At 42.5% G+C, this 14,382-nt stretch overlaps 1 protein-coding gene across 2 annotated transcripts in view; it reads right to left on the bottom strand.

Moving 5' to 3' along the window:
- The window catches only part of LOC138975872 (uncharacterized), a 29,435-nt gene extending 16,098 nt beyond the window's left edge, over positions 1–13,337 (bottom strand). The window contains exons 1-3 of one of the 2 annotated variants that reach the window (XM_070348642.1): positions 12,382–13,337; positions 8,115–8,631; positions 4,466–4,618 (exon numbers count right to left, since the gene is read on the bottom strand). In XM_070348642.1, the coding sequence (XP_070204743.1) occupies positions 4,466–4,581 (116 nt within the window). In that variant the 5' untranslated portion in view covers positions 4,582–4,618; positions 8,115–8,631; positions 12,382–13,337. Of the gene's footprint in view, positions 1–4,465; positions 4,619–8,114; positions 9,017–12,381 lie in introns of those variants that run through there. The other variant, XM_070348641.1, reaches the window with a different exon arrangement.
- Positions 13,338–14,382: the final 1,045 nt, after the last annotated feature.

Raw genomic sequence — 14,382 nt, 5'->3', positions numbered from 1 at the left:
GGTCCCATATTGTATTATTTTCGTGTGAACAGTCAACAGGATTGTCAGAGGACAGAAAACGAAATACCTTTCCACCGAACACAATCTACGCATAGGGTTAAGGGCCTACTATACTTATCTACCTAACTGTCTCTCCTTGACCTGCGAAGTGTTAATTACGGTAAGAAAAGTTAGCAGACTAGTTCACACTGCCGTGTCTACAGGCCAAACTCTTGAGACGCCCTAAAGACGATCGAGACCACTACTCAGAACGCAGGTCCCATCCGGCGCCTCTCTTGTGGTCAGGCTGTCGCTTTGATCTGGAACCCGTCAAATGTAATCAGCGTCTTCGAGTAGAGGCACGAAAAATACTCGGATTTGAATTATTACGACTGGTGTTTGGAGAGCGCGGTACCCATTACGACTGAAAGTTGAAGGACGTGTAAACATGTGAATGCGTGATGTATTGTGTAAAAAAAAATTCCATCTCACACGGCATAAATAAATCCCTGCGCGATATAAATTGCATAAAAATTTTTTTTTTAAATCCCTGCGCTTAGAACGGTACCTACGAAATACGCGCGATATAAGCCTCATATTGATTGATTGATTAATAAACTCTAGACAAGAGGGGGTAATGACGGGTACTAATAAAAGAGAGGATTAGTCATAGTGTGGGGAAGGGAAGAGAAAACCGAGTAAGAATATATGAAGCCTTTTCCGGGTCTGAGGTATAGTCTCAAGTCAGCATAGTACATTGCAGAAAATGTATTGCAATTAGGCAGGCAAAGATACAATAACAAAATAAAGAATGGACTTTATATGCTCAACAAAATTGAGGGGAAAAATTATGCCTTGGACAAAAGTGATGCTGACGTTAATCATATCACATACGTGAGAGATACCACACATGAGATAACAATATCGTTCAATTCACACGTTAGTATATCATGTAAAATAAGTTCCATGTCAAACTAGTCTGGCAGGGACAAGCATTAAGCCATGCAGTATTATTATCTCTATATCTATGATGTGTTCTAGAAAACGTAATTTACCACAAAGAAAACATACATTGTTCATTGTACGAGTTAAATTGTCCGAGCATAGGCCTAAATGTTGAGCACTAATTGCAACATGTCAAAAACAAAGGCTAAATAGTTGCCTTACTTGACAAACAAGGCAGATTTTAAGTCTATTTCATAATAAAAAAAAATGCAATTTATCTAAATTTCTGTTTCACGAATAAGGCAACTTTACATTTTACACACAACATATACGCGTCTATGTCAAATGAAACATATCTGCGTGTTGCATGTAAATTAAGACTTCACTTGAAAGTAAGGCGGAGACAAAATAATGCACATAATCTCTAACCTGACAAGGCAAATCTAAGCAGAAAGCACAGCACGACACTGATTAGCCACCCTGGCTTAGACTGGATTTGCTGTCATTAAGGGAAAGTGTTTGTGACAGGCTAAAGACAGAGAGACAACAAAATACGACACAAGCAAAGGAAAACACAAACAACAATGTAAGAAAACCGAAGGAGGAAAAGAGGAAATTTAAATACGACTTTGATCTGTCGGTCAGTTTATCTCTGTCTCTGTCTCTGTCTCTCTGTCTCTCTGTCTGTCTCTCTCTGTCTCTCTGTCTCTGTCTCTGTCTCTCTCTCTCTGTCTCTCTCTCTGTCTCTCTCTCTCTGTCATCTTTATTATCACGTTTTCCGACCTCCTTTTCTTGGTTAACTTTTTAACTTTTTAATTTTTAATTTTTTAACTATATAATTGTGTGTCTATGCGTCCCAAGGACAGATTGTAAGAAAAGGCGTAGCCTTAAATCTTAATCCTTGTTAAATAAAGTTCAATTCAATTCAATTCAATTCTCTCTCTCTCTCTCTCTCTCTCTCTCTCTCTCTCTCTCTCTCTCTCTCTCTCTCTCTCTCTCTCTCTCTCTCTCTCTCTCTCTCTCTCGTCATAAGACGTCCTTTTCTGAGGTGACATTACGAAAACAATTACTATATTAATGTTTTGTCGTGGTTAAGCCTCTCTTTCTTTACTACCGTTCGTTTTCTTCTTTTCTTTGTCTTTTTCTCTTTCTTAATGAACCAGTCCGTCCCATGACAAAAGTTGGGTTCACCATCTTCACATCTGTCCAAGACCATCCCTCTACTTTGACACATAACAAAACTCAATAGCCTCGGTGCTCCCTGAGCAGATTGAGATTTTGTGACCATTTATTTTCTTCCGTTTATTCTTCCAAACAAATCTCACTCTGCAAAGGAACCTGTCTGTCCGGATGTTGATTTTGTGTATGTGTTTAAGTCAACGGGCATTCCTATCCCGTGTCTTGGCAAGATCTGAGATGGCGATCCAAACTGATTTTAGTTAAAGGACTAGCTAGTCCAGAAGTCCAGTACCCGAACACAGCATTCAAAAACATTGTTTTCATTTTGGCGTGTGAGTGTCCTTCTCTTCCCCTTTTGTTATCGCAAGTTGACACTGAACACTTCCCTAGAACCCTCCAACGGACAGGTAGCCTACCCCGGCTTACCCTGTAAGGAACAATAAGCCCGTATCATGGAAAAGACAGGCAAGCGTGGGGTGAGTGAGATCTCACGCAAAGCATTGACCCTCAAAACCTCTATCAAAACTCAAGTGACGAATCCAGAGAAGAAAAAAAAAGCCTAATATTTTCATACAAGAATCACAAAGAAAACGACACATGCGGATGGGGTCAAGAAAACACAAGTGGACAGCCATCACCACACCCCGCCCCGCTCCCCCGCTTCCACACCCCTATTAACGTCACTGCCACCAACATGCAGAACAACCACGTGTGACCCTGCCCTCTTCCGAAGTTCCATCTCCCAACCCCAACGCCCTCCTTGTCATGTCTCAAACCAACATGCATGCGATGATGAAACTGTAAACAAAATAAAATTAAATACAAGGGAGAAAATATATAAAACCATTCAATTAAGCTAGCTACAAACAACCTCCTACAAACCCCCAACGCCCCCCCCCCCCCCCACCCTCCCTGAATCCCAACACACACCTATCTCAGCCCACACATCCCACCCCAAGAATGATGCCAACTCGAACAATCTGGTGCACTTAGGGGGCCTCCTCGGATTTGATCTTCGGAGGTTTGAAAATGCCTGCGGAATCTTATGCCTGTCCTCCCCTCAAACCATCGAGCACCATTTTACCCTTGGAATGCACAGAGAGAGGGAGAGATAGGGGAGAGAGAGAGGGGGGAGAGGAGAAAGGGGAGGGAGAACTCAGGTTTTGGGCAAAGCCTAATCTTACAACCTGTCCCTATATTACAAACAGACGCACATTTAAAGGAAGAAAAACACAAAATGAGAGAGAGAAAGAGGGAGGGAGATAGAGAGAAAGGGAGAGGGAGAGAGAAGAGAGAGACAGAGACAGAGACAGAGACAGAAACACAGAGACAGAGAGAACGGGACAGATGGACAAAACCACGCGCGGACAGTGCAAACTGTATGTCCAAGACTCTCGGGCCCCTGTGTGGTCGTCCCAGACCTTGTTGACCCATGTGGTGCTGATCACTCTGTTGTGGTCAGCCTATAAGGTGATATTTGGGAGGCTGGGTACACTTCACGGGTACAAGATGGTACGGGGGTGAGGTGGAGTCACAGTGGAAGGAGATCTGTGGATGGGACTGGGGGGGGGGGGGGGGTGGTGTAAGAAGGGAGGGGTAGAGAAGCGGTTGAAAATATGTGGAGGCACTAACATGCCACATGGGACTAATGGAAAAGTTGCTAAGATAAGTCTTGGTTTGTTTGTTTGTTTGTGTGTGTGTATGTGTGTGTGTATGTGTGCGTGCGGCCGAGTGGTAACGCACTTGCGCTCGGAAGCGAGAGGTTGCGTGTTCAGGCCTGGGTCAGGCCGCAATTTTCTCCCCCCTTTCCTAACCTAGGTGGTGGGTTCAAGTGCTAGTCTTTCGGATGAGACGAAAAACCGAGGTCCCTTCGTGTACACTACATTGGGGTGTGCACGTTAAAGATTCCACGATTGACAAAAGGGTCTTTCCTGGCAAAATTGTATAGGCATAGATAAAAATGTCCACCAAATACCCGTGTGACTTGAAATAAAGTGTAAAAAAAATTCCATCTCACACGGCATTAAGTCTCAGGGCTTGGAAACATGAATACACGCATGCAGGAAAAAATATAAAAAAAAATGGGTAGCGCCGTATACTGTATGGCAGCTCGCTTTCCCCAGGGAGAAAGCAGCCCGAATTTCTGTGAGGTTACCCTCATGGACTATATAAAATCTTATCCTTATCCTTATCCAGTGTGTGTGTGTGTGTGTGTGTGTGTGTGTGTGCGTGCGTGTGTGTGTGTTTTAAGTTTGTGTGTGTGTGTGCGTGCGTGCGTGCAGTGTGTACCAAAACTGGATCTGAACAAAAGCTCAAATAAACATATACATATATCAAAACAAGCGTGTATATCATCACTCACCCTGAGTTTGCGTTGTAGCTATGAGTAGTGCGCGGCATTTTAAGCAGGAAGATAGCCGCCAACCAGAAGAACACGCTCTGACACACCTTCCTGCATCCTGGCAAAGTCGTTGCCATGGTCACCAGAAGCAACAACGGCACCGTCAGTCAGCAACTGATGGGGGGGAAAAAAATCAAAATTCACAATGAGAGAATGATGACTTAGAATTTCAACAGAGCAGTAAAAGAATCCTTCTTTTATCAACAAAACTATTCGGTAGTTATTGCAAGTTATGATTATGGCGCTTCAAAGTCAAATCACTCAATGTATTGTACGCAGTTCAAAATGGGAATGAATAGTGTGAGAGTGGAAGAGAAAGCTCGAATCGAGGTTGTTTGCTCCGTATAGTGACTCTGCTGTACGTACAATAGGTAACCCATTCATTACTGACTGAAATAATAAGAGCGCGATTGTTCCCCGATAGAAACTGTGATAAATCAGAAATTGTTATTAAAACGTCTGTTTCTTTCACGCAATCACGCACAAACGCACACACACACACACATACACACACACACACACACACACACACACACACATACACACACACACACACACACACACACAAAGACAACAAAAAATGAAGACAGAAAGAAACAAGTCGCGTAAGGCGAAAATACAATATTTAGTCAAGTAGCTGTCGAACTCACAGAATGAAACTGAACGCAATGCAACGCAGCAAGACCGTATACTCGTGGTCCACCGCTCACGGCATAGGCAGTGAAATTGACAAGAAGAGCGGGGTAGTGGTTACGCTATGCTGCATAGCACGCTTTTCTGTACCTCTCTTCGTTTTAACTTTCTGAGCGTGTTTTTAATCCAAACATATCATATCTATATATTTTTGGAATCAGGAACCGACAAGGAATAAGATGAAAGTGTTTTTAAATTGATTTCGAAAAAAAAAATTGATAATAATTTTTATATATTTAATTTTCAGAGCTTGTTTTTAATCCGAATATAACATATTTATATGTTTTTGGAATCAGCAAATGATGGAGAATAAGATAAACGTAAATTTGGATCGTTTTATAAATTTTTATTTTTTTTTACAATTTTCCGATTTTTAATGACCAAAGTCATTAATTAATTTTTAAGCCACCAAGCTGAAATGCAATACCGAACCCCGGGCTTCGTCGAAGAGTACTTGACCAAAATTTCAACCAATTTGGTTGAAAAATGAGGGCGTGACAGTGCCGCCTCAACTTTCACGAAAAGCCGGATATGACGTCATCAAAGACATTTATCAAAAAAATGAAAAAAACGTTCCGGGATTTCATACCCAGGAACTCTCATGTCAAATTTCATAAAGATCGGTCCAGTAGTTTAGTCTGAATCGCTCTACACACACACACACACACACGCACGCACACACACACATACGCACATACACCACGACCCTCGTTTCGATTCCCCCTCGATGTTAAAATATTTAGTCAAAACTTGACTAAATATAAAAAGTGAGACGCCAAACAACAGAACAGGAGAGAGAAAAAATAATATAAATTTGAAAGAAAAACAATTATTAAAAACAAACGCGAAAGAGAAAAAGCAAACAAACAAAAAGATACACACATACACATACACGCAACACCAAAAGCGGAATAGCAATACTTCTCAATTATATGTATACCCACACGCTAACCTAACGTTGACCTAAAAGGGAACAATCTTGCAATTTTGATATCCATTTCTGAGCAGCCCTATAGTAACGCGCAAGCACCGTACACTCTTCCGGTTTCCCTATTGCCTATTTCCTTTCTACTGATTGCCAAGCATCAGCCTATTGCTGTGCTAGTGCCTGCCAAGCCCTCAAACTCTAAGTAGGTGGTCGTGTTTTTGTACAAAGCGGCAGAACATACGTATGAGCGGAACAAACTAATAAGCCTGTATAAGTATAACCTTTTTTGTGTGCTCAAAAATAACTTTGGAACAGCTGAGCTCTGAGAGGAGGAAATTATGACTTGGCATATACGTGACAATTGCACCTCAGGTTTTGTGTGTGTGATCGTACGTATGTGAGAAATGCCGAAGTAGTGTATGTGTTGTTGGCAGTTTTGGTCTGAATTCTTGTTAGCAAACCAATGCGTAGACCGCCCTTGGCCTTCATCCCGCTTCCCCACTCAGCCCCACCCACCCGGCCAAATTTGTTTTTCTCTCTGTCTAACATTTTGTGTCGTGTCGTTTTTCTTCTGTTCTGATGTTATCGCGTTGTGTTGTGCTAGCTTTTCCCTTATGAGTTTGTGTAAAAGAGTGTCACGACACGTCTTTCCCTTATTTATAGTGATTTTGTAGGTTTTCTGTCTTCTTTTTTCTTTTAATTGTTCTCTCCTTTTTCTTTTGATTTCGTTTCGTTAATTTGGTGGGGTTTTTTTTACTTGGTTATATTTGGGTGAGGGGTGGGAGTGGCCATGGCCATATATTCATCCTTTTTATTTGTGTAAATGAGCTGTTTTTCTTGTACTCGATTCGCTTGAATCATTCCTTTGTACCTTTAGGATCTGTGTATGCATGGCCCGGTATGTACTACTCTTAAAAATTACCTTCCATCAGACTGCTCTGGAAGATTAATTTCCCTTGACATGAGGGCGTCGTCTTCAGGGCTAATGTGAGAACATAATTATGCAGTGTAAAAAAAATGTCGGTGCCGCAGCATCATCAGGCTTAGCAGCATTAGGTGTTAGCATTGCTCAAACGGTGCAGTGACTGTAGTACACCCTCAAAAAATTCCTCAAATAATCTCTTTCTGTCAATTTCTCGATGATCTTATTCTTTACACTACATTGTAATTGTTTTTTTAGTCCGCGGTTTTATTGATTTTGTTGACAACATTTTATACATGTGTCTGTTTGAGTGGTTGCCTTTCTTAAGCGCAACGTGAGGATGAATTGCTAACCTTAGGTAATCAGATCCTCTGTGTTCTGTATTTGGTCTGAGAAATTAACGGGATGCAAGTCATTGATTCCTTGCAAACAAACAAACAAACAAACAAACGTAACAAACACAAGCTAAATGCTGCACACACACATAAATTATGCCCCAGCATCCACTTTTTTTCTCTCTAAAAACAATCAAATAATGTCTTGCCCGAAGAACACATACAATCGAATCCTGAACTGTCTTGGGACAATAAATATTTTAGACATCAAGCCGAGTAATCGTTTTTGACACAAAGAAAGAAAGAAGCAGAGACAAAATAAAACGTCCTTAGTACGGAAGGAAACAAAAAGTGAGATAATAAAACATAAAGAGCTAGGCTACGGCTGACGAACTTGTAAGAGGATAGAAAGCAGAAAGAAAGAAGAAATTACACATGAAAACTTTGCATGACAAACGCACTAACAAAACAGAAACAACATAGAGAGCGACGACAAAATGATGATGAATGCCACAAGATTACCAGCAGTGATGATGATGATGACCGTACACCACAAACAAGACTACGGGATGATAATAACGACAAGGACGACGATGATGATACAAACGACCAAAAAACAGAGAAATTCGACTTGCACAAAAAAAAGTTAATGAAAGACTGGCTGACAATTATAGATGATGCATAATAAGATAACCCATACATATTCCTTATACGATTTAAAGAACAGCTTACCTGCAGATTCGTTTGACACCACAGGCTGTCGTCAATGCAACACGTAGAAATTCAGCCTCATCACTGTGATTGCTTCAAATTCATGCTGCTCGTTCTGGACGTCATGCCAACGATTACATGAAAGTCAAATACGCAGGTGCCTGATAGCGATTCATTCTTCCATCCTGAGTGTAGACATCTAAATGACAAATCACCCCCAAGTGGTTGAGGTATTCTTCTTGTGTTTTTTTATGCCAGCTGCGGGCAAAGCAGCGATACTGATTCTGCCGGATCACCAAGTCTTGAACACTGAATTGCTTGTGCTGATGTTCGTTGTTTCACTGATGACACACAATTCGAACTGATAAACTACAATCCAGAAAGCGCACAACCGATTCACTTGCTGTAGAGTTCTTGGAGTCTATCACCAAGCTTCCTTTAATTGCTAAGCATAATTTCGTAGAGCTTCGTCATCAAACATCATACTACTGAAACGGCAAGCTGAAGTCCTTGTTCTGCTCTTCTTCAAAGTCGTGTACTAAGCATTCAAAACACACAAGTGTCTAAACCAGTCGTAAGGATTGCTGTCACATAGTACGTTGACACTAACTAATATAGCCTTATGATTCGGCTAATCGCATGGTGCTTTCAACGTCTTGGTGCGTACTCATCTTTAATGTAAACAATCCCCATAAAAAGATGAACGCGATTTTCTTTATTATTGTACTCAAACTATGTTCATCCGTTTTAGCATCAAACAATTTTCTTTTCGTTCTTTCTTGAAATCGCAAGTAACACGCTAGAGCGTCTGTCTGCCCCTGTTTTAGCTACAGTGACCAACGGATGCTCAATGTGAGCTAGCACTGATGCCTGTTACTTATTTACACTGCAGGCTACTTACTCTGGCCAGCCAGCCAGTCAGTCAGTCACACAGCGCTGCAGGCCAGCAAGGGTTCAAGCTGTGAGAAGGCTTCGCGTGACTGTACCAAGTGTTTTCTTGTTGCTAGCTGACCCTCTTGCTATATTATATATAAGTGGTTAAATACATACGTAGGCCCTACATACCTTTTTGCGCCCACTTCTACCAAACCGACAGTTCTTCCGGTATAATAAAGTCTCGCACTACCGCAGTCGCCAAAAGCATTCCATAGGATTATTCTGTTGCGACTGACCATTTCCAAAACTCTAATTATTGATGTAGGTGTTAAAACGCTAAGTTTTTCTTCTGAAGGTGAGCAATCTTTGTAGTGACACCAAAACCAAAAAAGAAAAAGAAAAAACACACACAAAAACACAAAAACAAGACCCCCCCCCCCCCCTCCAAAAAAAAAAAATAATAAAAAATTAAAGAGTAATTTTGAAAACCTAAAGGACAAAGCTAACAGAGTTCTTACTCTTCAAAATCTCTGGCGGCGTGTCCAGATCAAATCTATTTGTCGTAGACAAAATACCCAGAGACAGACAGAACAGGGAAGAGAGAAGGGGGTGGTGGGGGGGGGGGGGGAGAGAGAGAGAGAGAGAGAGAGGGGGGTATGTCTCTGTTCATTTTCCGACTGACTTTAATACCGATGAGTGGGATCTGTAACGGTGCACATTCGTGCACACGGGGGCGATGGAGGCCGGCAAAGTATGCACTGACACCAGGAATGTTTTAAAACAGTATCTCTGCCGACACCAACAAACAACCCGCACAAGGACGTGTGCGCAGCAAGCATGCACAGACTGACGCCGCTTGATTCTGAAAACCAGGGCCAGCGCCGAAGCCTGGGGATCGAACACACACATCCTGCCCGACTGGTGATCTCGTCATTTAGTTTCGAACTCCCAGTGCGCAAAACCACTGAGCTACATCACCGGTGTAACACGAAATTTTTACTCCACGAAAAATTTACTCCGGAGTAAATATTTCGTACGAAATTCTTACTCCGAGTACACTTTTCGTACGAGAAAAGAACTCCCCAAGGCACGAAAAAATGACTCCCTCCACGAAATTTTTACTCCCCATTTTTTTTACTTCCAGTAAAAATCTCGTACGCAAAAATGGGATGCGGGCGAAGGGATAATGCCAATAAGTGATCTCGCGCACACAAATGTCGCGCTACCCTCCTTCCACCCCTTCCACCACCAAGACTAACAGGGGACAAGGGAGTAAAAATTTCGTACACCTGGCATGGGAAGTTAAATTGCTCGTGTTGGGGTGAAGTAATTTATTCGTTATTTATTCGTCAGGGGAGTAACATTTTTGTACGAAATGTTTACTCGGAACTCACCTGTCTTGGGGAGTAATTTTCTCGTGCAATGGGGGAGTGCTTTTTTCGTAAAGGGAGTAACTTTTTCGTACGAAATGTTTACTCCGGAGTAAAAATCTCGTGGGAGTAATTTTCTCGTGTTACACCGGCGCAATGATACCCTCGGGGACACTCTAGCCGCTATCTTCACAGTAAGTTCCTAAATTGTCTTATCATTTACGAGAGCTAAATTGCCTGGGTGGTAAAGACGGCAAACAGGGATCACGTCAGCAGCGTGCCTTGTGCGAATCTGACGGTAAGGGTGTTCGCTACGATCTGCACACCTCCGTGTTTCCTGTACAGTGGAACCCATCTTTTAAGACCCCACACACACACACACAAACACACACACACACACAAACACACACACACAAACACACACACACAAACACACACACACACACACACACTCACACACACAACCCAAAAAGACTTCCGCCTTTTTCAAGACCTTGATTTTTGAGGTGTTCTGTTCATGTCATCAACAACTGTAGGGGCCGGGGATGTAGCTCAGTCAGTAGCGCGCTGGATTTGTATCCAGTTGGCCGCTGCCAGCGTGAGTTCGTCCCCACGTTCGGCGAGAGATTTATTTCTCAGAGTCAACTTTGTGTGCAGACTCTCGTCCTCGGTGTCCGAACTGGCACCCCCGTGTGTACACGCAAGCACAAGACCAACTGCGCACGAACAAGATCCTGAAATCCATGTCAGAGTTCGGTGGGTTATAGAAACACGAAAATACCCAGCATGCTTCCTACGAAAGCGGCGTATGGGCTGCCTAAATCAGTGGCGGGGTAAAAACGGTCATACACGTAAAAGCCGTGGGAGTTTCAGCCCATGAACGAACAAACAAACATCAACAACTGTACCCCTGTTTTCAGACCCCTTCTTATAGACTTGATTTTCTCAGAATGTTTGGAGGTCTTTAAAGGGTGCTTCTACTGCATCATTCGCTGTCATACTCTTGTCGCAAGCGTCGTAATTATGGGGACCATAGGCTTAATTGAATCCCCCCCCTCCTTCCTCTTCCCTCCATCCATCTTGTTATCAGAGCTTATCTTGCTTAACCCAATTGTATTTGAGATCAAGCAAAGCGTGGATACCTTATAAGTCGACTTCGATAAGTCTTCTTCACGAAGCTGGCTGAGCGAATTTTTGGCACTGACTTTTCTGTACAAGATTTCAGGCTCAATCAAGGACTGCCTGAATAGTATAGTGCTGCAGATAGTGAGGCGGGCTGTTCAGAGCAGGACACCGGGTTCTGCTGGGACATCAGACGTATTAAAGTAAACAGCATTGACAGAACAGGCGTATCTAATCCTTTAAGCCTAACATTAATTGGGCAAAGTCAACTTCGCGAAGTCTACTCCACGAAGATGGTTTCATAAAGCCGCTTCGGCATTGAATTTTTGCAGAGTCGAGTACGGACTCCATTTAGGACCGGCTTTACGAACCTCTGTACATTTCAGCAGGTCTTAAGCCTGATATTCATTGAGCGAAATCGACTTTACGAACCTCTGTACATTTCAGCAGGTCTTAAGCCTGATATTCATTGAGCGAAATCGACTTTACGAACCTCTGTACATTTCAGCAGGTCTTAAGCCTGATATTCATTGAGCGAAATCGACTGTACGAACCTCTGTACATTTCAGCAGGTCTTAAGCCTGATATTCATTGAGCGAAATCGACTGTACGAAGCTCTGTACATTTCAGCAGGTCTTAAGTCTGATATTCATTGAGCGAAATCGACTGTACGAAGCTCTGTACATTTCAGCAGGTCTTAAGTCTGATATTCATTGAGCGAAATCGACTTTGCGAAGTCGACTGTACGAAGCTCGATTCGCGAAGCTCAGTTTGACACTGAATTTTCGGTAACTGAAACATCTGAGACATCGCGAAGTGAACTTCAGACTTCATTAAGGACAGTCTTAACGGACAACCTAAGACTGACCCTCGAATGAAATTCAGTTACGCGGCAATAAGAAATGCACACGTTCACTCACCACAATCATACCTCCTCGTTATATAGTCCAACTTGTGAAGTAAGGAAATTCACATAATTATTTGACTCTGCACGCACTCCACTGATAATTGTGCTTTGTAACTTGATAGACAACAAGCTTTTTGACGAAGATTGAAACTCACACCGCCGTTAAGCTCCCTTCAAGGACTGTGACTAAGGTCCACACTCTTGTCTCCTACGATCTCTTGCAGCCCAGAAAGCCGGACAGCAAACATACATTTAGAGGCGGCCAATGAACTCTCCTCCCGTTTCATAGTTCTGGAGCGAAGGCGTAGGTTTCACTTTGTTCTGTAATGTGACTTCAGCTTTTCTTCTTCTTCACTGGTCTTAGTTGTACATCAACGTACAGACTTGGTCGTAATGCCACATCTATAGTTCTCTGTCTCAGTAAACTCTGCTACCATTCAAAGAGTTCTGGAGCGAAGTCGTGCGCTAAGTTCACTACCGCTTCTCATTCTTCTTCGTGACTCGTCTCTGTTGTACTTCAAGAATGTACCATCTTGTAAACTTTCTAATTTCAGAGTGCTGGAGCATAACCGTACATTTCGCTCAGTGTAATTTCGCTTCTAACTCAGTTCTGTATCAATTGAATTATATTTCAGCTTTCTGGAGCAAAATCGCACATTTTCGGATTTTGTTGCAATTCTCACTCTATTCTAATCTGAGAACATTTGACACCAGATTTGTGCTGTCTTTGGTGAGTAAAGATTTCTTTTGTTTATTTTTTTAACATTGTTTGTCTCACCAAAGGCAATTATTTTATTTTATTGTTTAGATTTTCAATGCTGATATATATAAACTGTCTCATGTCAGAGTTCTTAACTAATTTTAATGTCGCTTTTAACTGTCCTCTTCACCACTGAACCTTCTTGCTGAAACGCAGTGTATCAACAAAATGAGCCGGGTATCTCTCGCGAATGAATCTTTGCGAAACACAAAACTTGGTACATTCACGCGTCCAACCACAGGCGATAATAGTGGGGAAAGTGAAGTGTGGTTTCGAGAGAGAAAGAGATACGTGTTGGAGGTAAGTTAAAATGAAAGGGAGGTGGGGTTGTTGAGAGGAGGGGAGGGGAGGGGGGTGGGGGAGGTTACGGAAAGATGAAAGAGTGAAGGGAAAGGTAAGATTGAGGGGAGGAGGAGGGGAAGAGGAGGAGGAGGGGTGGTGGTGGTTGGAATGTCAATGGTAGGTTGGCGACCCGGTGCACCATTGAATACTATGCTAATGGGGAAAGGAGAGAGTGGCGCGAGAACCATTTCCATCAGTCTGACATGAAAGGTTGGCGTAATATGACTGTGTGTGTGTGTGTGTGTGTGTGTACGTGTGTGTGTGTGTGTATGTGTTAGTGTCAAGTGTGTGTGCGAGCGGCGTACGTGTGCGTGCATGCGTACGTACGTGCGTGTGTGTGTGTGTGTGTGTGTGATTGTGTGTGTGCGTTGTGTGTGTGTGTATGTGTGCTTGTGCATGTGTTTGTACGTGTGTGTATCACACTGTCTATTGTCCCAAATAGGCCAATTGGTTCTAAGAGGACGTTAAAACTAATTATCATCAACACTGTCTACTGTATGAATTGTTGTACCATCAAAGTCATCATGATTGTTTAGGTCACATTCGCTTGGTCTGCTCCTCGTTTACACTTACACTCACAGACAGACAGACAGACAGACAGACGGACACACACACACACACCATTTTTTCCTTAAAAAGAATAACGATTTGCTACAAATGTTAAAGAATCAAAATAGGCAATGTTGAAAGAGACGGGAGTTGTGGTTAAGAAAGATATAAAAAAAAAATCCTCAAAAATACCCCTCGATCAACAACAACAACAACAACTTAGTGTAAATATAGGCATGATAAAGGAAAATGCGTGCAGAAAGACACAAAGCGGTTGAGAAGGGCGGGTGGCGACAGGGAGGGAGGGAAGGAGGGAGGGAGGGAGAGAGGGGTGAATCCAAACACATTGAGTGTTTTTATTCA

This window comes from Littorina saxatilis, linkage group LG9, assembly GCF_037325665.1.
Source record: "Littorina saxatilis isolate snail1 linkage group LG9, US_GU_Lsax_2.0, whole genome shotgun sequence".
NCBI classification, from domain to species: domain Eukaryota; kingdom Metazoa; phylum Mollusca; class Gastropoda; order Littorinimorpha; family Littorinidae; genus Littorina; species Littorina saxatilis.
The sequence above is the reverse complement of the archived record's forward strand: the minus strand, read 5'-3'. Positions and strand labels throughout refer to the sequence as shown.